The 25054-nt window shown below is 37.7% G+C and overlaps 2 protein-coding genes across 2 annotated transcripts in view; both read left to right on the top strand.

The window, feature by feature from the left end:
• LOC117282027 (adhesion G protein-coupled receptor A3) overlaps nucleotides 1-879 on the top strand; it is a 50351-nt gene extending 49472 nt beyond the window's left edge. The window contains exon 19 of the transcript XR_004514116.1: nucleotides 797-879. The gene's annotated coding sequence lies outside the window, so the exon portion shown is untranslated. The remainder of the gene's footprint in view (nucleotides 1-796) is intronic.
• LOC111874509 (spermine oxidase) lies at nucleotides 863-20046 on the top strand. The gene is made up of 9 exons (XM_023870074.2): nucleotides 863-942; nucleotides 7528-8170; nucleotides 10277-10487; nucleotides 11419-11667; nucleotides 12387-12506; nucleotides 13398-13600; nucleotides 14561-14684; nucleotides 15851-15957; nucleotides 19833-20046. Exons 2-9 carry the CDS (start codon nucleotides 8136-8138, stop codon nucleotides 19966-19968), a joined length of 1185 nt encoding a protein of 394 aa, XP_023725842.2. The 5' UTR covers nucleotides 863-942; nucleotides 7528-8135; the 3' UTR covers nucleotides 19969-20046.
• Nucleotides 20047-25054: the final 5008 nt, after the last annotated feature.

Here is a 25054-nt window from a genome sequence, read left to right as displayed (position 1 = left end):
AGATATCTTCCCAGCCTCAGTTACATTCAAGAAATTTAAAAGTTGTGTAAATATCATACTTTTATAAATTGAATGTAAGGCGTCTTTTATTGGAAATTACATGTTTTATGTTAGACTTCATGTTATAAAAGAAGTAAAGAAATATCTTATTCCAATTGTATTGACTAATGTACACTCTCATTATGTCCGTTTATTAATTTAATTCCCCTGAATAAAGAACTATTGAAAAGAGATGCATGTCCTCATAAGGCTTGACAAGTTACCATGTCTTTCTCTTACAAAATGGAATTTGGTTTACTGGGGGATTTGCCCAACTATATGCATCAATAATAGCTTAATTTTGTGTCATACTAATCAACTAAATGTACCATATGAGAAATATTCTTGTGAATTGTGCCCTCCAAAGTGTTAGTAAACATCTACCACACTATATTACATCCTAGAAGACAATAATCTTCATGAGGACCAAATCTCATACTATTAGGAAAGATATTTCACAAAATCATGTATATAATTTGATTAAAAGCAGATTAAACTCAAGAATGCTTACTATCATTCAGTTTAGAATCTTCTGCTTTTCCACATCCCTGCAATTGTAGTACACTCATTCAATGTTTTACCTCATCCCACCTCTATTTTGCATTCTCCACCTCTCTTCTTCTTCCCAGAAACTATTATAGAAACAATAATAACATTAAGAATAATGATAATACTTCAAAAGTGTGACATCTTAATGAACTGTAATAAGTGTCTTAATTAAAATAATGAACTCTGCTAACAACATTACTTTGATCAGGATTAGTGAAGTGCGTGTCATAATTGTTGGTGCGGGCGCATCTGGAATTGCTGCAGCAACTTCACTCGTGGAGCATGGAATTGATAACATCATGATTCTGGAAGCAGAGAACCGAACTGGTGGCCGAATTAACACTGTCCCTTTTGGTATGTTCATCTTTTATTACACAGAATATGCCATTACCATTTTCTTACAAACAGTTCAAACCACAATCTGTCATCTCCTCCTGTCCTCTTTAGATTTCAGTGGGTAAAGTAAAGTAAAGTAAGTAAAGCTATCCCTGTAACAGGCTGTGAAGGCCCATAGGGTTGTGAGACGTTAAGGGTCCCACATTACCTTGACAATCGGCTCAAAGATGACGGTAAGGCTGTCAGCCTTACGCGCCGGCCACGCTTCACTCCCCAGGAAAATTATTTAATTAATTTCTGTTAGAGGCAGAGTAAACCCCAGGGCCTAGTGCGGCCAGAGGGATTGTCTTACTAAGTTAATACTAACAAATACTTTTTCTTACATTTCTTACACTGTTGGAATACAGCTTTACTTCTTACCTTTGAGTCATCCCAGTTGTTGGATTGTAATTTGTCATTCTGGGCTGATTCAGATATGTATTAAACCTTTTCATCATTATCGTTGTTTAGGAATATCCATAGATCTGTAGGCTCTTGTGAATGCATTAATGAAATTCTGGGTTCCATAAATGGCAGGTGATTGTTTGACTTCCAGAGGGACTGTCAGCTTCAGTGAAAGGATTCTGAATTAATTATACCAGCCAACCTAAACATTTGTGAATTAGGTTCTTCAGATAATTATAATCTCTGTTGCAGAACAGAAGAGGGCAACAGAAACAATAATTCTTAAATCTGCCTTCAAGTCTTGTTTTGTAAACTTTTGTGATATACTGGATAATATTTGTTGAGGAGAAATTTCCCCACCCTCACCCCTTAAACTGGAGAACCGACCCTTGTATGTCCATCAGAGTCAGTCATGTTACGGTTGATGGTCAGTTAGCCAGTCCATTTTGGTGTCAAGCCCCATCAGGGGCTCATGACCGAATTTTACAGTTTTCTGATACGGCGCCCTCTCTGACCAGAGAATGAGTCTGTCGTTTGTTGTCAGATTCATAGCCAGTAGTATAAGTCATTTATGTGTGTTATGGTATGCCAGCTGTCAATATGTACAAAGTATTTTGTTTTATATCTATAATACATAGTACAATACATTACAAACGTATGAACTCATATATGCAAAGTACTCAACGCCTCTCAGTCCAGTATCGGGCTCTAAGCTTGACATGGCTCATCCTGATCCGTCACACTAGCAATAGTATAAAATGACTTGCAACACCGTCCAGTGTGAATACTTAATAAAAGTTGTATTTCAATTTCTCATTTACCTTAACATGTTTCGGTCGGATTGACCATCTTCAGAAGGACACAATCAACATTTAGGAACCCACCATTACAATGTCATTAATATATAAAATTATAGCTTGTAACCACGTTAAGTACATGAAGTGGTTGGAACATTTACGACTTATTACAAGTACTTTATTTACACAGTCAAGTATTTAAAAGTAAGTTATGAAAACTTTTTGTTAGAACTAGAACCAGTGGTTCGTGTCTTGAAATTTCTTGTCATTAAAGGAAGAAGATTGTCTATCACGATGTGGTTTCGTTGCCTTTAGTGTCGTGTTGCGATCTGTTGCATACAGACAGGCGTTGTCAGCAAAGGTAGATAAACACCTTGTGTTTGGGAAGCATTGTGTATATACAAACTGTACAACGTAAGAGACAGGAGGGAGCATTGAGGAACTTCTGCTTGAATTTCCCTTGACTCAGACATTTCACCTTCTACCGAAACTCAGTTGTTGTTTGCGAAAGAAAAGATCTAATAAGCTTGATCGAACTGGCCGAAAATTCCAATTTGGATAGTTTATACGAGTATAGCAAGACAGAGAGCCATGTCGTGTGAAAGGCGTTTTCGATATCCAATAATACCGCAACCAGAGATGTATCGTTGAAGTTAAGGGTCGTGTGGTCTGTAAGCCTTATGCATTGCAGTGTGGTGCTGTGACGCGCACTGAAACCATTAAGGAGGCCTTTTTCTGCAATGTGGCTTTGGACTATTTTCGGAATTCGTTTCCCTAATAACTTCTCTGTTGTAGACAAGAGGCTAATCTAATATAAATTTTTCAGGAATTTATGGTCTGCAGCGAGTTTCGGTAAAGTTATCACTTTTGCTTTGTTCGAAGACACCGAAAAAATGTGAAAGCCGAATGCAATGATTGATAAAATGTGTTAGGTGTACGAATGATCTCTTTGAGACATTCATTTGAAATGCCATCCATCCCTCAGGCCTTTCTAAATTTCAAGTATGTTTGCAGATCTTGAACTCTGGGCGCCGTATATGGTTGTCGTCACACGGGTCATGGCGTGTGAGCTCATTTTCCAAACGGTCAGCTATCGTGTTGACTTTATCTAACGGAGGGTATTTAAGGCCGGAAGGACTTTAGACAGAAGTTCGTGCCTTTGGTCCGTCCCTCTTCGTGACGGATTTCGAAATAGGCTACGTGCTTGAGGTGTGACCTCACAATTCCCTATCCCCCCCCCCCGCTCTCAAGTGCCTTCCTGCTCGTCATTTTTTCTGATGGTTTTCTTGACCGAGTTGGCTTCCGTTCTGCATGATGGATCCCGGGTTTCTTGCCACAGTTTTCATAGTCTCTGCTTGTATTTTAACCGAAGATCTAATCCAGGTACATCATGGTTCTTTATGTCTGAGAGCCAAACTTTACTTGTAAGCAGTCTCTACACTGAAGCTATAGAGACTGTAACGTCTCGCACCACTTTATAGGCTTCTTCCTCAGGGTTAATTTCGATTCTAGGTGATATTAAATCAGAAGCAATGCTTTGAAACCGTTCCCAATATGTGGAATACTGTTATTAGGTGATCTGAGTTTAGGATATCAGAATGACCACACGTGACAGTCTAATATTTTGATGGACCAAAATGTCGAGTGCGTCACCATTCCCCGCAGGAGAGTAATGAGTGGGGCACTGTGGCCCTGAAATCTCGAATTCCTTCATGGTTAATAAAGTCAATATTTTCTCGCCTGAAGGGTTTGAAACTGCACTGTTCCAAAATTGGCGTTTAGCATTCAGATCACCTGCCTATATATATATATATATACTTATGTTTAAATATTAATAGAGACAGGGCTTGAGGTGGGGCGGGATGCGGCGGGATGGCATCCCGGTTCTTTTCTAAATGGCTTAAAAGCATCCCGTTACTTCTTTGGCAGTAAATGCAACGTGCAATACCTTTTTTTTGTTAAAAGGGGAAAACCATCCCGGTTCTATTTTCATTCCACCTCAAGCACTGAATAGAGATAGAAAAATGTCAAAATTCCGAAAAGCTTCTACTTTTGTTCACTTGGAGTAAATTCAAATGCTCAGATTCCAGAGAAACAAATGAATTCCCCAAATATTCTCGAATTGAATGATACAGTACAACAAGACATTCTTTGTTTGTCCATGACTGCGTATTCAATATATTTTGCAGCTACTTACCATAGCTGGGGGGGGGCACGCGGTAGCGTATTTGGTTGAGTCACTATACTACAAGCCGGAAGGTCGTAGGTTCAAGTCCCGATGAGGTCATTGGATTTTTTTTCAATTGACATAATCCTTCCAGTCGCACTATGGCCCTGGGGTCGACTCAGCCTCTAACAGAAATGAGTACCAGGAATATTCTTGAAATGTTCTTGGGGGTAAAGGGAGGCCGGCGTGTAAGGCTGACAACCTTGCCGCCATCTATGAGCCGATTGTCTAGAAAATGTGGGAGCCTCGACATCTCACAACCCTATGGGTCTCCACGGCCTGTTACAGGGATACCTTTACTTACTTACTTACTTACTTATCTACCATAGCTGGAGGCTATCTACTCTATCCAGCCTGAACGTATGCTGTGCTATGGCGCACATAAGGCACACATGATACAAAATGATAATTTTTTTCCTTTATCTATGGAATACTTTAGATCATCATTATGCAGGCTATAAGGTAAAGTTGTCCCTGTGCTTAACGAATTAAGCACTACGCTATGAAGGCGCATGGAGGAGTGGATGTATAGATCCACGTTTTCTTGACCTCGGTACTAGTTGGAGGTGAGTGGTCAACTTCGCGCCCCGGCCGCTTTACCGAAAAGAGCCCCCTCCCCCCCCGGTACCCATTGCCTAGGATGTTGGGTGAACCCCAGAGCCAGTCTGGACGACTTGGAGAAGAGAATTCTTGACCCTACCCGGGACTCGAACTCCGACCCCTCAGTCGTCCAGCCCGTAGCCTGTCGCTATACCGACTGAGCCACCGCGGCTCCTAGTAGGTAGCCTATACAGTGATGAATGATGAATTGGAAAGGATTTGGAAGGAAGCATTGCCTAATCAAGGTACTATCCTATCATTTGACTGGATGGACTGAGGAAAACCATGAAAGCCTCAGTCAGCATTGCCAGTGTCCTACTCAGTCGACTATTGATTGTACATGTAATTATGTATGATAGCAGACCGGAATACATACAGATGAGCCATTATTACCTGAGCTTGGTTTACTTGAAGTTGAAATTGCTATTGAAAATATGAAAAGGTAATAATCATCAGGTACTGCTTAAATTCGTAGAGATTTAATCCAAGCAATAAGTAAAACCTTGCACTGATATCCACAAACTTACTAATTACATTTGGAATAAGGAAGAATTTCCACAACAGTGGAAGAAGAAATGGCATATTTTTTACCCTTTTACGAAAATGGTGATAAAACTATCTGTAATAGTTATTGAGGCATATCACTGTTACTAATATAAAATCGTATTCATCATTTTTCTCTGAAGATTAACCTATCACAACTAACTAATTGGAGAAGTCTTTTTAATAAGCTAACAGTTGCTCTGATAGTCGAGATATTCTCAACGTGGTACAGAACCTGAAAGCTCATACTGTACCGACAAGAGCACCCCAGTGATCATGAGCCAATCATCCTGTCTGTATGTAGGCCTTCCTCGTTGTCTCTATCCTTTAGGATTTTTTGCGAGAAACTCCATATATAGCAAAAATTATGGGGGAATATCGGTGTGGACTTTGAATAATGGATCAAGTGCTCAGCAGATATTTTTGCATTCGTTAGGTACTGGGGAAAAATGCGAGTTCGGTAGCAAAGTACATTACGACTATCTATTTATATATGTGGTTTGTTCAAAAAGTTTCGGAAGCATTCTTTTATAATATTTTCGGACATGCTTGCAACTGAGTGAGCCTTATCGCCTCCAAAGTACTTCCCTCCTTCAATGATGCACCACTCCCATCGCGTTTTCACTTCTGGAAACAGTCCTGGTACGCTTTTTCGGGATTGCGCGTAGCTCCGTCTGCAATATCCCGTAGGCTCGTCAGTTATCTGAAATCGTCGTCCCTTCAAATTGGATTTCAGTTTGGGAAATAAGAAAAAGTCTGCCAGAGCCAGGTCAGGTGAGCAGGGTGGCTGAGGAAGCACAGATGTGTTCGTGTTGGTCAAAAAATCACAAATCATTATCGATGCGTAAGATGGCCCATTGTGACGATGGAGTTGTTTCTCCACAACAGGAATTTTTCTCCTGGAAATTTCTCTTATAGTTTTAAGCCCTTCGAGATAATACCAGCGATTCACTGTTTGCCCCTAACATAAGAATTCATGATGCACAACACCACCAACGCGACTTTAACGTTCTCCCTGACCCGCCGCGCCTTTTTCGGTCTCGGCGAAATTTTTCCAACCCGTTGTGAAGACTGCATTTTCGTTTCCACGTCGTTTTCATAACTCATGTTTCATCGCCGATTATATATATATTTTTTTTTTTCAGAATGTTTTCAGCCTCGTTGGCACGATCCGAATTTCCTGACAGATGGCAATGCGACTGTCTCTGATTGTGTCAGAAGTCGTGGAGCAAACTTAGAAACTATCCGATGCATTTTAATTTTGTCATAAGAATGTCATGACATGATCCTATCGATTTTGTTGCACTCTTCTGCTATTTCCCGCACTGTCAAACGACGATTAGAGCGCAAGATTTCACGAACTTGCGCAACATGAGCATCGTCACTTAACGTTGAGGGCCGTCCCAAACGCTGCTCATCATGTGTTGACTGTCGACCGTCCTTAAATCGCTTAAATCATTCATAACAACGTGTACAACTCATGCTCTGGTCACCATAAACATTTTTCATCATTTCATGAATCTCCGTAAACCTTTTCCTTGGTTTGAAGCAAAATTTAATGTTAATATGCTGCTCATGAATATCAGCCTTCTTGAATATTACAAGACACACTCTACACGCATGTGAACAAATAACTCTAGGGCTATGACTAATCACAGCAGGATGACATGGCAGAAAGGATAATATCAGGAAGCAAACCGCTAGGCAGCTCAATTTATCCGACATTGCTAAGACGTCAAGTTGGTGCGGTATTTCAAAAGTTCTGAAACTCTTTGATCAGACCACATACTTCAGTAAACATATGATTTTATTAGGAAAGAAGTATTTACAATATTCTCACTGAATTCAGTGTTCCTGTGAAACTAGTTATTTAATTAGAAGGTTTTTAAATAAAACTTCTAGTACACTCCATGTAAATATTTGTATGATGCATTGCTTCTTAATGATCTGAAAGAGACTCATTAATGCCACTGCTTTTCCACTTTACTTTAGAATATATGATGGGAAGGATCCAAGGAAACCAAGAAGAATTAAAAGTGAAACATAGATATCAACTTCTGGTTGGTGCTGTTGACTTGTTGTACTGAGCCAAAATTTAAATACGGTCGAGAGAAATAGAAAAGTATCATTGGGCGCAAATAAGGACTATGGTATAGAAGTATTCGCAGAGAAAACTAAGTATTTGTTAAATCACCAGAATGCAGGACAATCATAACATAAAAGACACCTAATAAATTCTTTAAAAATTACTGCACTTAAAATGTTTTGGAACAGTTGCAAATCAGTATTTCATTTATAAAGAACACTAGAGCAGGTAAAATTTGGGGAATGCTTGCAACCATTCAGTCCATAATCTGTTGACTTCCCATCTGCTGTCTAAAAATATGAAGACTAACTTTCATACAAGTAGTTGTGTAGCAGTATGAGATTTCATTTGTCACATTAAGGAAAGAACGTAGATTGAGAGTGTTTGAGAACAGGGTACTGAGGAGAATGTTTGGGCCTAAAAAGGAGGAAGTAACAATAGACTGAAAAAAAATTAGAAAGTTCCTAATTTGCACTGTTCAGTATAAGTTATTGGAATGATCAAGTGAGTGTGGATGCGATGGCCAGGGAATATCACACATATGGACAGGTAAGAGATTCATTCATAATTTTGGTTTTAAAACCCAAAGGGAAAAGATCATTGGAAGATCTAAGTGTAGATGAAATGATAATATTCAAATTGGTCATAAAGAAAATGAGACTGGAGGATGTGAACTGGATTCATGTGATCCAAAACAGGGCTTACTGATTGACTGCTGTGAACATGGTAATGAAATTTCAGATTTGATAAAGGACAGGGAACTTCTTGAGTAGCTAATTGAACAACTGTTGCCTTCTCAAGAGGGACTCAACTCTGTTCAATTAGTCAACGTGGTTATATGATGCCTGTCTGCCAAAATTTTGTTGTTTCCTGTCCAGAATGTTGTCCTTTATGCCATTGAAAACACAAGGAATATTTGCAGCATATTCGAAATAAATTAATAAGAAATTAATTTTAAGCATGGGAGGTGATACAGAAATGTGATTCATGTACAGGGAATGGTGTAGTTGAACTTGGATGCCAGTGGGTGCATGGAGAAGAAGGCAATGCTGTCTTCAGTATGGCCAGTCAGTATGGCCTTCTGATGGACAGTGTTATTAATTACGATATTGAGAAAATGGTTTTCATTGGTTCATCTGGCAACATAGTTAACAGAAAAACAACTGAAGAACTATATGGTATCCTTCGTGAAATATCTAATTCCAGTAAAACAGATTTAGTAAACTACACAGGATCTCTTGGAGAATACTTCAGTCACAAGTACGTAGGAGTCTTTACATTCTTACCTGTGGATTTATTTTGACTACCCAGCTATATGCTCCATGATATTCAGATGTGCTATGTTTCCAGAATGTCAGAAGAATAAAGAGATATATTTAAAATTTGTAATAACTCCATGCTGGAAATAAACAGCAAAATGAATCAAAACAAAATACAAATGATGTGACATACATTTTTAAGGTTATGGCCAACTCTGTGAGATGTGTCAGTTTATCTATTTGAGTGTCCTTAAATTTTATACCAGGCATCAATGTTATAAACACTGACTGGCCAATTATTAAGTTCAGTATGGACAAGTGCTAATGGAGACATCTCTTCCATGGTACATCACAGCTGTTCGTTATCAAACATACAAAGATTACCATCATGGAAACTTTTGAGATTAAAACAGCTCTAATATCATTTAATTTATATATATAAGTACTACATGGTGAAAATTCTTTGAATTTTTTTAGTATTGTATTTAGATATTTGGTGTGTGTGTGTGTGTGTGTGTGTGGGGGGGGGGTTAAATTAATGATAGCAAACAGGAAATAATTTGGTATAATAGCAATATGTATGGACAATAGAAATTTGACTTGTGAAATTTACATAGTATAAACCCGTTTACTAATCTACAAATAGTATTAAAGCTAGAGGGTCTTCTCTTGCAGACCCAAAAAATGCCTAACACCAATGATGACTGCTTTTTAACATTTGATATTGTATGGGTAATACAGATATACATATAAACAAGCTGTGTGTGCATGCATATATCAGAATATACATTATATTTTTACAGTAATATTTTTCTTGTCTGTCACATGTCTAGAATTCCTGTGGGGACCATCCAGTCTGTTTTCCAGTGGGCACTTGAGCTTGTTGCCCCAAAGCACTGATGCAACCACTCACCTCTGTTACATCAAGAATAAGATCCTTTTATATATAGTTATATCCTAACCAATATCAGATGTTTAACTCATGTTCTTCAGGGAATGAAAACTAAACTTTGTGTAGATGGTTCACAAAAGAACTACTTCTTGACATCAATCATGGTTCTTTCATTAGGAAGTTTCAGAAAATTAATATTTTATGTCATTCTCATAATTTTGGGGATGAGAGATAGAAGAGCGTAAAGTGGGTTTGAAGCGATTACCCTTGTTTGATGTGACATATCTTAGTCCTTCCATTCAAGTGTTAGAATTAGACAACTCATGATACCTGAATGCCACTGACTGGTCAAAATAATCCTTATATCTCTTATTCAACTTTACATAATATGAAAATACTTCTTAGGGAACTAAGAAAACCAAGCTAATGGTCTCTGAATTTTTATGTTGAAAATCTGATGATTCTGCTCCAAATGTTTTTTAAAGTATTGCCATCTTTACTTAGATACAAACAAAAACTGGAAGGACATCCCCTGAGCAACTCAAGTCTTGCCAGAGCCTTCCTAGATTGGGTCCATAAGGGTTCAAACATAGAGGATGCTGCAGATTCATGGTATGAAACTTCTGGCCATGGTCAGGTGGAATATCAAGTTTGCAAAGGAAAGCAGACTTGGGCATGGAAATCTGGGTATTCAACAGTGCTGGATTTGTTAAAAGTGAGACACTCAGAGCATAAGAAGCATAGTACAAGATAATAAAACAACTGGACTGAGGTATAGGAACTTCAGCTTCCATCCTAAGTAATTCTATGTAGCAGAGTCCTTCCTGAGAAACTGGTAGTCGCTGTAGTTGTCAAGAAAATCCCTCTCTATATGGAACCTAAAAGTTTACCATGTTCACAAAAATCTGCCACTGGACCTAATCCAGAGACAGATGGATGCAGTCTGCAACCTCACATGGTATGTCTCTTAGGTCCATTTTAATATTACCCTCCCATCTAGGCTCCCAAATGGTCTTTTCCCTTTGGGTTTTCCAAATGCATTTATAATTTCTCCTGTGCATGATGCATGCACTTTTCATATCAGCCCCGATTTGAGCACCATCAAACATTTGGTACGCATAAAGTGATCAATGATTATGATCCTCTGGAATGGATCACATTTAGTCACTAAACACTTAAACAGAAAATCTAGATCTCAGTCACTATCGAACGTTCTTTGCTTTCTTGACATTTTCAGTCAATTTGAAAATCTTCAATACATCACTGATGAATGTTGAAATTCTTTTGCCATTTGCATTGTAGAACTTAGCTCAAAGAGTTGCTGCTCATTCTGGAGAGAATCATAAATCAATAATACATATGATTATCAAACATTATGTTTTAAAATACAGTTATTCTGTTTTGAATATTCTTCCTATAGAATCAAATGATTCTACAGGTATCATATCTTTATAAAATTATAATTGTACATTCCTGATCATTTGGTGTGTTGACAATCTTAAAATATTTGGACAAAACAAAAAAAAACAACAACAAATTCCATGGTTTTAGTCTGCAAGCGAACTATACCGACAGAGAAAAAATGGAAACACGCAAAAATTACGTCTTTAAACTAATGTTTAATATGTGATTTGAATTGTTTTCAGAAAAGAATCCCTGATCCTTCAAATGAATTGCCTGTGGAAAGCAAAACTAATTTTAAAGCAGAAGTAAACAAAATCAGGTGGAACAATTTATCTGGAGAGAATAAGAATAAAGTTGCTGTGGAATGTTCAGATGGTTCAGTTCATGTTGCAGATCATGTTATTCTTACCCTGAGTCTTGGTGTATTGAAGAAAAGAGGAGATTTCATGTTCCAACCAGCACTGCCAGCACAAAAATTAAATGCAATCAAAGTAAGTAATAAATTCCTGGAAATTTTCATTGTTTTTAATTATTTTGTCATAAATTATGGGTATTTTTATGGTGGGTTTATATGTTGAACTCTGAGCAGTATAAAGTGGAGCTGTATCAAAAATTGTTGCAATAAATTTAGGAAATATCTGTTATTATTCAGTTAGAAAAGTATCCTATATTCTTAAAAAAAATATGATTTTGTATATATGTCATGGGACATGGGCTTCAGAAGCTGATAGTGACTCAGCATGTCTAGAAATTCCCCACCTTTCTTGGAAATCTGTTGTTTGTTTCCATGTTGAGGTACTATCCTGAGCCGCATGAATCAAGCCTGTATTCTCTCTGTTTCTTTAAGGTCCTTGATATCTACACTTAGGTCTTCCAAGTAATTGAAATTTTGTAAGCATTTCTCATCTTTTCTCTGAATCAAGGAGGTTTTGTGAACTGCATGTATACATTGCATCAATTTAAAAGATTCAGATACTGTTTAAAATTTTTTGAGTCAAAATATTCAGCCAGAGGCATAGTGTCTTATTTACAGACCCAGATATGATTTGTGCTAATGTTTTGGCATTATGAAACACTGAATGATTGACTATATTCATTAAAGTGATGCTTGTAGCTTCCTGTGGCTGGAATGTGGAAATTGAAACAAAATTAAGTCTACATGTTTCTCTGGATTAAAGTTATGTTTTCTAATCTTGGTTTTTTCTTACAGGGGTTATGTATTGGAAACGTTGATAAAATTCTTCTGAAGTATCCATACAGATGGTGGCCTGACAATTTTACTGTTTTCAGTGTTCTAAAAACCAATGAAACTGCTGCATGTATTGGTGAGGTGAGGAATGAAATATTCAGTCATCAAGCACATAAAATAGTCTGGAACTTTTTAACATTGAACCTGTTAGTAATGAAATTTCATTTTCTATTCCCCTCTGAAATCTTGGGCTCTTTTTTTTTTAGTTATAAGCATGCTATGGAATAATATCATCTATTTGGACTGTTTCATGGGTGTAAGAAAGACATTACCAGGTAAATTAATTGCACCAGACACTTAACAGAATACAGTGACATAGGGGTCATTCCATGTGAAATCATCCAGAGAGGTCGCTCACCATTTTTAAAAAAAATTATATTTTGTACACTTATTTATAAATATTTTTAAAAAAATTGTAATCTGCTCGGTTCTCCCGGCACAGGCGTTTTTATAATGCGAAAAAACGCGTTTTCCGCTGAAATGGAGGTTTGCGTTATCTTCCATATCTCGATAACTATTGAAGCTACACACTCCAATAAAAACGNGTAAATGGAGCACCTGATGATGGCACTATGTTGCCGAAACATGTTGTGAAATGAGAAGTGAAATTGAGTGCACTAAAAAATGGACACTGCAAACATATCATGAACGAAAATCAGTGCAACAGGACGCTAAACTACAACATTCTGATATTGCTTGCTGTGATATAAGGTATTGGGAGTATTTCTAAAATTGTCTGAAGATAGAGCAACAACTATCTGAGAAACCTAGAATTCATACACAACTCTCATATTTTCTTAAATTGATTTTATATTTTTTTCTGCTCTACAACTAAAAAAATACCAAGACATCAGTATCTTCATCAATTCTCAAAGATGTGGTACACTATTTGTTAAGATTAATATTGACTCATGTAAATTTTTAATGCTCCTTCTTCTAGAAGCAATACAGGCCATTTTTTTTCTGTTTTAGAAGTGCTGGGTGCATGATATACATGTGTTTGAGGTTGTAGACAATCAGCCTCACGTTCTGAGTGCCTGGCTGTCTGGTTCTGCAGCTAGACATATGGAACAGTTGCCTGAGGAACAACTAATGCAGGAAACCATTGAATTCATCAGAGAGTTTATGGGGAAAGCCTTCAATGTAACTGTGCCATCACCTGAAGAATTACTGAGGTGCTGTCACACTTGTGGAAAAAGGAATGCTCAGTGTTGATATACTTATGAGAATGAAAGAATTCATAAGTAATAGAATCTGTAGACCTGTTGCAGAGTTATCTTCAAATAGACAATGGTCACTTGCCTGCAACGGATCGTTCTCCTTTCATAGAATCTGAATTCCCATCACCATGTTCACAAGAATCCACCACTGGATCATATCCTGAAAGAGATGAATTCAATTCATACACTTACTCTTTGTTTCTTTAAGGTCCATTTTGGTGTCATAACCTGTGTACACCTAAATCTCTGCAATGTCTTCTTCCCTTCCAGCTTTCAGATTAAAATTGTATATGCATTTCTAATCTCCTGTGAATGTTACATGTTCCAATTAATCTTAGCTTCCTTAACTTTATCACCATATTAGTATGTCATGAAGAGTACCAGGTTTTTATTACACACTTTTATCCAGTTTCCTATAACTTACTCTTGGGCCCAAGTATTTTCCTCATCCTCTTCTTCTCAAATTCCCGCAAGCTGTGTACTTACTACAATATGAGAGACTAAGACTCATATGAATAAACAGTTTTATTGTTAGCAGCCTAAATCGCCATGGCACCCATGTAGCTCATTTCTCAGAAAACTCAGTCTTTGTACATGGACTACATGTGAGAATAGAATTTGTTATGTGTGTTAATTAAAATAAGAGGAAGAACAAGGAGATAATAAAATCAGGATCTTGAGCTTGTTAGAGTCATTTACATATATCCATAACGTCAAGAAGAGTAATATTATAATCGTTAGTCCATATTTTCGGATAGGTTGTTGTTTTCATGCACAAAGCGATGTAAAAGTCATGCAACCTGTAAGGTTTTCTAAAATGCAGTTTTTGCAACTAGTAACATGTCTACTAGATGCTCAGTTTACTTTCAAGCTTTCAAAGTGGTAGTTCTAGTAAGGATTGTTATTTGTCTTTAGGTCATCCTGGTCATCAAACCCTCATTTCCATGGGTCATACAGCTTCCGGTGCATGGAGACAGAGAGACTGAATGTGTCTGCTGCACAACTTGCAGAGCCTGTGATTAATAACAACGGAATTTCTGTACGTATCAGTTCTACCTGATGCTATTTGTTTATTCTTTTTGTATTTAACAAAGCTTACAGCAGCTCAGATTATATAAATTTGAATGATAGGATGATTATATTGAATAATTAATTTGAAAGGACGTGGAAGAACTCTCCTGGCATTTACCTAGAGGTCATGAGGAAAAGCATGAAGAACCTCAGTCTGACTAACAGATTTCCAGGCCATAATTTTAGTCCAGGGCCTCCTGTGCAGGATTGATTTGACTGCAGTTTGGTTTTCTCTGTTTTAATGAGGGAAGATCTTATAAAAGATAAAATAACTCCATCCAGTGTGACTGTTAAAGTTTTTACTACTTCAATTCTTAACACCCTTACATGTTTCGGTCCTTATAGACCATCATCAGAGGGACACAACAACACAGCACGCCACGAACAAACACAGGATGATATCAAAGAACCTCCTTCACAAGATAGACAGGCGGCACAAGTTCGGCCCCCGTCAAGAAAGGCGATAAGAGAAGGGACAGGAACCTATTTGGTTTATAAATTTTAACTTCAATAAAAAAAGTTTTAAAAAACTTTGATATACCAAGACAACCGCTGTAGTTGTGAAAACATTGGATTTTGTATATATTGTGCATTACAAACAATGTATGTGTATATATTTTAACATTCAGAACACCCATTGTAATAGTGGTTTCCAAAGAGTATTGATGTCCCTCTGATGATGGTCTACAGGGACCGAAATATGTAAGGGTGTTAAGAATTGAAGTAGTAAAAAACTTCAACAGTCCCACTGGACAGAGTTGTTTTATCTTTTATAATATTGTTAGTGTGATGGACCAGAATGAAACAAATCAAATTGAGGGAAGATCTGTTTACAGTATGGGCCTACAATGTGTAACTTTATATAGTATGAAGTTAAAATCTGCTATACCTACATTCATGAAGAATGATAGATACACTCCCCAAATATGGTCTTCTATGAATGAAAGGTGTCAGGATTTGAACAACCTGTAACCAGCATAAGAAAATAAACTAGATGTATTTAGGTGGTAATTTACGTCTTATTTTAATATGTGTATACATTTTTGTATCTTCATGATTTACCAGTAGTTAGTTACCAGTTGAATCTTGCCAAGTACTGACTCTTATCTCATATTATTCTTTACTTCATCACAGGTTTTGCTGTTTGCTGGGGAAGCCACACACAGTTCCTATTATTCAACTGTTCATGGAGCCATTGAATCAGGCTGGAGAGAAGCCAAAAGACTTACAGAGTTTTACAAGTAAAATTCAAACCACATTTTCACTGTCACTAGTACAGTGCATATATATGTAAATTTCTTGAGAAATATAAATTATGACTTACGATNAAATTCAAACCACATTTTCACTGTCACTAGTACAGTGCATATATATATATGTAAATTTCTTGAGAAATATAAATCATGATTTACGATAAAATTTCCAGAGATTCTGTTTGAAATGTTGAATTTGATATTCTCATAGGCAGCAAATATGAAGAGTACTGCATTATAACCCAATACATCACTGTTCTATTACATTAAGTATAATTCTTTTTCTTCTATCTATGGTGCTACAGCCCTTTGGACCTTGACCGCTTTCCAGATTCTTAATCCTATATACAGTCAGTAGGACTTCTTGGACAGGAGATCAATCCATCACGAGGCTGCTACTTGCACATAGAACAACATAAACCCAGAATAAATGCACACAGACATCTATGCTTTGAGTGGGATTCGAATCCACAACTCCAGTGTTCAAGGGGGCAAAAACAGTATGTGTCTTAGGCCAGACAGCCACTCTGATTGGCAGAGATAACTATACTATCAAACAAAAAGAAACACATTAATTTATTGTCTGGTTTGGATTCAGCACTGCCAACATGAAAGCTAAACTTACCCTTACCCAATCCCATTCATCACTTTTCAAGAAATTTTGACACCAAAGTTCTGCAAGTCCCTATAAATTTCTTACTTCTTCCATGTAAGCTACATATCCTCTCAATTTGAACTTCTTGGTTTAATTATTGGAAGTATACTGTAAGGTCAACAGAAATCGTGAGGTTTCTCAGTTCTGCACTTTTAAATACCTTTAAGTCTAAATTATATTCCATTAACCTTAAGTATTTTGAAATGCAAAAATGTATCTGTGGAGATTTCTGTCTGCTGACTTATAGAGACATGTAGTCTGTTGAAAGTCAACTGACATATCAGATGAATATATCTTCTCCATCTTCAGGGATGAAGAGTAAGCCAAGCAGGCAGCAAGCAGAGCCTGTGATTTGTTCCTCCAAAGCATCAGTTGACTTTCTCCAGATTACACAACATTATATTCCAGAAGACATAACTCTTCATAGCCACATGTGAGAGATCCTCAGATCCAACAGAATATCTGTAGGTTTAACACATTTTCTGAAATTATTCTTCACATAATTTCTTTCATTTCCTATTGCTGTTCTCAGGAATTAAATGCTGCTACAGATTCAGATAGTTTATTGGTTGTTACTGCAATATTTACACAATGTGATACATGCAAAGATCTGTTTGAATGTAGTTACAAACCATGAACAATCATATCATTGTTAACTCATTATGATATTTATGTTTCCTCTTACACAAACACCTCATTTAAGTAACTCCTTTATGCAAGCAGTTGTTAGTTGTTCAGCCCTGGTTGATGTGGTCTCTCTCTGTCCTTCTAGAAAGATGTTGGGTTAGTAACTTTAAGTATATCATTACCACTTCCTTTTGTTTCTTCCCTCCTTCATATTTCTTTAAAACCCAGATCATTCAGTAATATGTAATACAAATGTGAAAAAGATTGATTTGGCTCAGTGTAGGATTCAATCATACACTCTGATAATCATGGAAATGAATTGCTCTATTCTACAATATAAATTTTCTTTATCAGTTGAGAAGTTATTAACATCTCAAGGAAGTTATCAACCTGTCAAAGTAGAGTGTTAAGCATTGTATTTGATTTAAAGTATTTTAATTTTATGACTGATCTTTGGAAGACTTCATGAATAATAGTACTGTATCTGACTGAGTCAAGTTTTAATTCCACTGAAATCCCCATCACGCATGTCCTACAGGTTGCAGATGTATCCAAATTTATTAAGTAAGGCCCCATTCCAGGGGGTTAAAATATTGGGACACCTCTAACAAGGAGCCATAAAAAAGTGGAGAGCCTACTTTGGGTTTACAGGATGGAGTTCTCTTTTGTAATCATTAACTCTAGCAGAACAGGAAATTCTCTATTTTGGATTTGGGATTAGTACAAGCAGTGGACTTTGCTGATAGCACAAAGGATTTCTGCTCCGCTATCAGTTTTCCTCAAGAACACACTAATAACATGTTCAGAGAAAAAGATATGGTGCTCACATGCTGTAAGGCAGTTGTAGGACTCACATTTGGAAATACTAATACTGAAAGCAAATCTTGGAATCAGAGAAGTCTATTGTGTCTAATGCACCAAAACTAATGGAGGTGATGGTGGTGGTGGTTTTGGTGATGATGAACTCTGTGACTGTCCCCAAATGTGGACTGAGGGAAAGATCTTAACTACATTGAAACCTAAACAGCTAATGTTAAGGAAACCCTTGTCAGATATTTGGCAGTGGCATGTATTTCATATAATATGCAAGATTACTACTACAGTGAAGACAGGGGAAGCAAGTTGCTTCCAAATGACAGTCGTCTTCCCCAATATTACATAGCATTACAAACTAGACGACTGCAATCTATTTTTTAAGCAACCAACTTAATACTGTTGGTATTTTCATAGTCCACTAGGAGAATTTGAGAGCAGTGCATTTAAAAAGCAGGAACAGGCTTCAGTTCTCAGGAAACTTAACAGTTACTTCATTCTAACATATCAGGGCAGAACATCATGAAAAGAAACCAAATGAGTGCAGTAACACGATAAGACAATTTGTATGGCTTCAGCTGCAAGCATAGAAGTTAATCACAACCATTCTGAATAAAGCAGCTCAGCAATGGAGGCCTGTAAGTATGCACTCTTAAACCCACTCTTCAGCCCTAGTATAGTCATTATGTTTTTGTGCCTACTGAATAAATATAATTCAGTGGTGTTTCATACACATCTCTAATGGTCTCATGGTTTCTGTAATTTTCAAACTGCATTCTTGTGGCCAAATATTCTAATACTAATACATCGCTGTTCCTAAATAAATTATTATATGACTTTAACATAATGCCAAATTTTATTCCTGAAATTACAAATTTGTTTGCCACCCCAAAATCTTACAATAAGTAAAAGCAACATATTCTTTTCCTTGCTGTTCAATCTGCAGCAACTTCAGCAAGGAATTTATTTGCTTGTTGAGATTTTCAGTGACAAATTATTTGCTCAATAACAGTTATTATCCGGGATTTGTAGGTCTTTTTTATATCCTTTCAACAAACCACAGTTTAAAGTAATATCTGAAAATCAGTGCACATGTACACATAATTACTGAAAAAGAAAAATCTTGAAAAATATTTTGAGTTAAAATTTTGGCACAGTGACCCTATTTATATATCTGTTTAAGAAAGACTAAGGAAAATTGTAGTATAAAATATTAGTCACAAGATGCTGAATATTCTTTCTTCTTCCCATATCAACTTATGTTCTAAACCACAAGACAGACTCAAGCGGAAATAAATTAAGGAACAAAATGCCTACAATTCCACCTATTTTTTGGAAACACGATCGCAGTTATTATTTTCTTTTTCATTGTTTGAATCCTGTTGTGTGTCTCAGACAATATATATATATAATATGAGGCAAAGTTTTTATGTTAATATTTAATATGACACACCGATAAGGATCCATATCAGTATTTCAATAACTATACATATTCCGCCTGATGGTGGTCATGTATTACCGAAACGTGTCCCAGTAAATAAAAATCTAAATGTAATACTGAAATATTTGTTGTGTTTATGGTAGCATAGTTCCTACATATTATAATATGTCAAACTTTAATAACTGTATATAATTATATACAGTTATTAAAGTTTGACTTTCTGTGAATAATTGATAGCTGTTTAACTATCCTTGAAGTATATATTCCTTTGTGAGGCCCTCTGGCTCTCAATCAATTCCATATATCCCCATGTGCCCACTGCTGCAGAATGGAGATGCCATGTTGCAGTGGTGCATGGTGTTGTCAAGACTGGTGCTTACCGTTACAAGGATGGGACGCAGTATGTGGGCGACTGGAACCAACGTGGTCAGAAGCATGGTATGGGGCACCTCTCTCTGCCTGATGGCACACGATATGATGGCGCCTTCCAGAATGGACTCTGTGCTGGCCTTGGTGTCATGTGTTTTCCTGATGGAGCCAAGTATGAATGCTTGCTTCTTTCCAAGTTACTTGACTGACTAGGACCAAGTATGGACACCTGCCCAGGGGCCTGTCCGTCCACCCATCCATCCAACCGCCTGCCTGCCTCTGAGCTATTTTGACCCACTTACTCACTTCAGTACAATGCACCACCATCTTAACCTGTTTACCTCAGATATAGTTTAATATAAATAACAAACAACAAACTCGGTGGTTTTAGTCCGCAAGCGAACTATACTGACCGCCTCTGTAGTTTAGTGGTTAGAGTTCCTGGTTACAGACCCAGAAGTCCGGGTTCGATTCCCGGTGCTACCAGATTCTTTTCTGAGAAGTAGTGGGTCTGGAACGGGGTCCACTTAGCCTCGAGATGATAATTGAGGACCTATCACAAGAAATAACGGCTCTGGTCTAGAAAACCGAAATTAACGTCCATGGGGATTCGTTGCACTGACCACATGACGCCCTCTATCCCCTAACATTGGCACTAACTTCGGAGACAAGCGGTGGTCGCTCGGTGGGTATATAGTTTAATATACTAACTGTAATTAATTACCAAATCTATGAAGCAGAGTCCTCCTAGAGCTTATAATGGCTTAACTAGTCAAGAAATTATTCTTTTTTGAAACCGAAAGGCCCAATACCATTCTCACAGGAGACCATCTCTTGACTCTATCCTGACCCACCTGAATCCAATCCACATCCTCATTACCTGTTCCTGTAGGATCAATTTTAGTGTAATCACCATCTCTCAGGAGGTCCCTTTATTTCAGACTTATCAACTGAAATCTTGATATGAATTTCTTACCTTCCATGTCGGTACTAAATTTCCAGTTCATTTTATCCTCAATTTAATTGCCCTAATGATATGTATTGAGAACTACATATTATGAAGCTTCTTATTGTGTTCTTTTGTCATTCTTCTTTCACTTCCTCCCTCTTAAGTCAGAATATTACCTGCAGTAACCTGTTCTACAACATCTTCCTCATGTTGAGTCACTAAATGTCACCCTTGTATAAAACAACATGTAAAATTTGATTTTGTGGCTCCATAAGAAAACATTTATGATTATAATAAAATGTTTAAATGGAAAAATTAAAATACTTTCCTGTTTGTCATCATGTCCAGATGAGCTGTGGGCCCACCTAACCTACTTGTTATCCAAAGGGCATAAAGTGTCCAGAGCTTACCATTCACCTAAGTTCCTAGGGTCAAGAACGCCTGAAGTTCTAACACCATTTCTCCATGCATTCCAAATTGCTTGGCGCTTAAGTGCAAGGACAACTTTATATTGATTAAATTTTCATGTGATGATTTAAGTATATACAATAAGAAACTAGTAACTGAAGTAACAGTAATTAACAGAAATAAGTTCAAAGTAAACTTTATCGCATTGTGGTTTCTTTATTTTATTATGTTACAAGAGCAGTGAAGAGTTCTAAACTAATACGTATATTTAAAATTAAAATATGCAGACCTATTTCATTTAGAGAACTTTCTCGTCTAAGAGAAGGAAGTGATAGAAAGATTGGGAAAAAAAAGTATATAATCGTGAGCTTCATAATATGAAAATATTATTACGCTTATCAAATCGATGAAGGTAAGATGAGCTCGATACGTAGCACGCACGGCTACATGAGAAATCGATACAAAATCTTAGATGGACAACCTAAAGAGAAGAAAACATACCTTGAGAGACCTAGATCTAGATGGGAGGATAAGGTTGTAATGAATCTTAGAGAAATAGACTCAGTGAGTGTAAGTTGAATTAATCTGGTTCGTGAAATGGTCCAGTGGCGTACTCTTCTGAAAGCGATAATGAATCTTCGAATTCCACTTAAGGCAGAAATTTCTTGACCATTTGAGTGATAATTATTACCTGAAGAAGTAGTATGCTCCACAGAGGTACTTACGTGTATATTCAATTTATTCTCCTTAGATCTCTGCTAATGTGAAGCTTTAAACAGCAGCTTTGTACGTAAATTGGTTACTGAGTATATTAGCCCCCCTCGGTGGTCTTCACACAATGTTCTTGCAATCGACCAGTTAAGTTATGATGATATATAGAAAAAGAAAAGTGGGACAAAAGTGCATGTAGGCATAGAAACACTTGAAATTGGCCAGCGACTGAATGACAATAAACAGTTGACTGGCTTCGACGGTTGGATAGGTTTTTTGTGATGTTGCTTTTTTCTGCAGGTACGAGGGCGAATTTATGCAGGGTTGGTTCCACGGACACGGAGTATTCTGGAGATCCGATGGGATGAAGTTTGAGGGAGAATTTCGTGGTGGCCGCATCTGGGGTCTAGGTAAACGCATTATTCTTCTGGACCTTCTGTAGAAAAAAAAAGTGTGAACCTCGAACAGGTTCGAAATTTTTAGTTACTCATCAGTTAAAGGAGGGAGTAATGTTGCATGCCCGCTAAAAGCCGGAATGTGTAATTAGAAGAGACGTCCGTTGCTAGGTGGCTACGGGCCGCGCCATAGCTCAAGCGGTTAGTCGCTGGCTTCCCACCGCGGCGGCCCGGGTTCGATCCCGGGTCTGGTCAAGTAGGATTTGTGGTGGACAAAGTGGTGTTGGGGCATGTTTTCTCCGAGTACTTCGGTTTCCCTGCTCCACAATCACCCTCACCTATCATCTGGGGCTGGTAAAATAGGCCAGAAGTGGCCGCAGTACAATGGACTTAGTCTCTCTCTTCGTCTGATGCCTACCCTTTGACCTGTCCAGCAAGGGAGACCCTGCCAGTAGCTACGCTACCGCTGGTATAGCTCTCAGGGTCCTTGGCATACTCAATACCAGTCTGCTTTTACCAGTTCTCACGGTCTCTTCGCTTGCTGATTTCTTATATTTTTCCTTCTACCCTGAAGATGGAGGCCATACGTTCCTCCGAAACGTCGGTTAACACATATACACGGTGCCAAATCCCAGAATACTGCTTTCTTCATAGTCACCGCCGTGAATGCCTCAAATCTGACATATTTGATACTTTCCGTATATTTCGATACCGTATTTTTCTGTTATATTCAGGTCTGGTGACCTTCAGCGATAGCAGCCATGGGTTTCCTAGGAACGAAGGATTCTTCCAGGACTGTCGAATCATACGCAAGAAGCGCTGTCCAGAAGTGATTCAACGCGCACAGAAAGTTGCATTCATGGCGCGTGTGCAGTGCGACTAATTACAGTTTCTGCATTAATGTAATAGCTGTGATTTCATACGTAACAATAAGCAGTGGGGAAGTTAATGTATGTCCTGTTTGTATTTGCCTGTCGAACAAGAGTGATCCTTCGACATATATTGGGAAGCTTTTCCGAAAAATATATTTTAGATTATTCTTTATGAGTTCTTACTCAATTTGCTGGTACAGTTTTTGGAGTTTTCGAAAATGTTCCTCCTAAAATGCATCAGAAATCTCAGCAGCTCATAAATCACTTCAGAGCTCAGGATTTCGTACCGTTTTGAAATAACGAAACAAAATGTTTCACTTAAAAAAAAAATTTCATTATTTTTTAAAGAAAGTGTGGGAATTACCATTCAAATGTAGCACGCATGGAAGAGCGTAGAGAAACAGAAACAATATGTTAAAACCTAAAAACCCAAAGAGATGTGACAGTTTTGGAGACCTGGAAGCATATAGAGGGATAATATTAAAATGATCTCTTTAGGGTGTGATCGCGTGGATTGGACTATTCCGGCTCTTAATAGAGTCTGTCTGGCTGGAGCTGGTAAATACGCCAGTGAAGCTTCAGATTTTAAGTGGGAAATTTCTTTATCAGCTAAGAATCTATTATCTTCTCAAGAGTAATTAGGTTGTTATTTTTTTATATTTCCTTTTAGGTATCAAAAATATCAATCTAAGGACTACTGGGTGTTCAGGCTTCACAACAGAACACAACATCTCGGAACCTATCTGTTTCCGTCCTCAGGTGAGGGGTGGCAGGCACCTACTCTGTTGGGTTCGAATCCGAACTCCTGAATACGGAGCATCAGAAATGAATGCTAGACTACGAAAGCGTTTGCAGCCAACTCAGTGAACAAAACAATTTCAAGAGTGTAATTTTTGTTTTTCTACAAATGAGCATTCCGCAGACTCACACCTGCGCCCCTAACTCTTTAAGATCAAGGTCGCAGCTGCAGAATCCAGACCTTGGCATCTACTTCAACCGCACTTGTCAGAAAAAAAAATTTAATTCATGTTTCCTCTGTTTTGTTTTTAGCAAATCCGGACGAATTTCAGCGTTTCATCTGCTATGGGTGTACGGTAGAATAACTGAAGTCCTGTGCCCAATTAATCATTACGCCATGAAAACTTATGGGGAGTGGGTCTATAGAGCCACATTTTCTTGACCTCGGCACAGGTTGGAGGTGTGTGAGCAGCTTCACGTCCCTGCCGCTTTACCCCCGGGGATAGAGTCCCCGGTAATCATTGGATAGGGGACTGAGTGGGCTTTAGAACCCGTCTCGACGACGCAGAGAGGAGAAACTCTTGTCCTTACCGGGACTCCGACCCCTGGGCTGTCCAGCCGGTAGCCAGCCGGTTGCCAGCCGCTAACCGACTGCGCTTTCTGGGCTTCGCTTCTGTTACGGATGTAAAAATATTTATTCAGTTTCATGATTCTCTTCGAAGTATAGAGTCCAAAAGAGGGTTAAAGTAAATTCTATTAATTTGCAATTAAATTTCGTAAATGGTCGTTACAAATTAATAACTTTTCGCTATAAAATTATGATTTCCTTGCAAAATTTGGACCTAGTACAATACTCATGAATCTGTTACTTATGTCCCGTCTGATATAGCCCTGTTATGCAGAAAACTAATGCTGTTGCTTGCTCGATCATGTAACGACATTTTTCAGCACCTTTATGTTAAGTAACCAAAACTCAGTTCGTATTTTATATAATAGAAATACTTCATTGTCATACAGTTTCTCGTTCGTAAGAAAATGATAAAGAATGAAACTTTACTCACAAATCTCAGGAAGAGTTTGGAGGAAGCGGTGACTGAAGGAACGTGA

This window comes from Cryptotermes secundus, unplaced genomic scaffold, assembly GCF_002891405.2.
Source record: "Cryptotermes secundus unplaced genomic scaffold, Csec_1.0 scaffold629, whole genome shotgun sequence".
In the NCBI taxonomy this organism is placed as follows: domain Eukaryota; kingdom Metazoa; phylum Arthropoda; class Insecta; order Blattodea; family Kalotermitidae; genus Cryptotermes; species Cryptotermes secundus.
The sequence above is the reverse complement of the archived record's forward strand: the minus strand, read 5'-3'. Positions and strand labels throughout refer to the sequence as shown.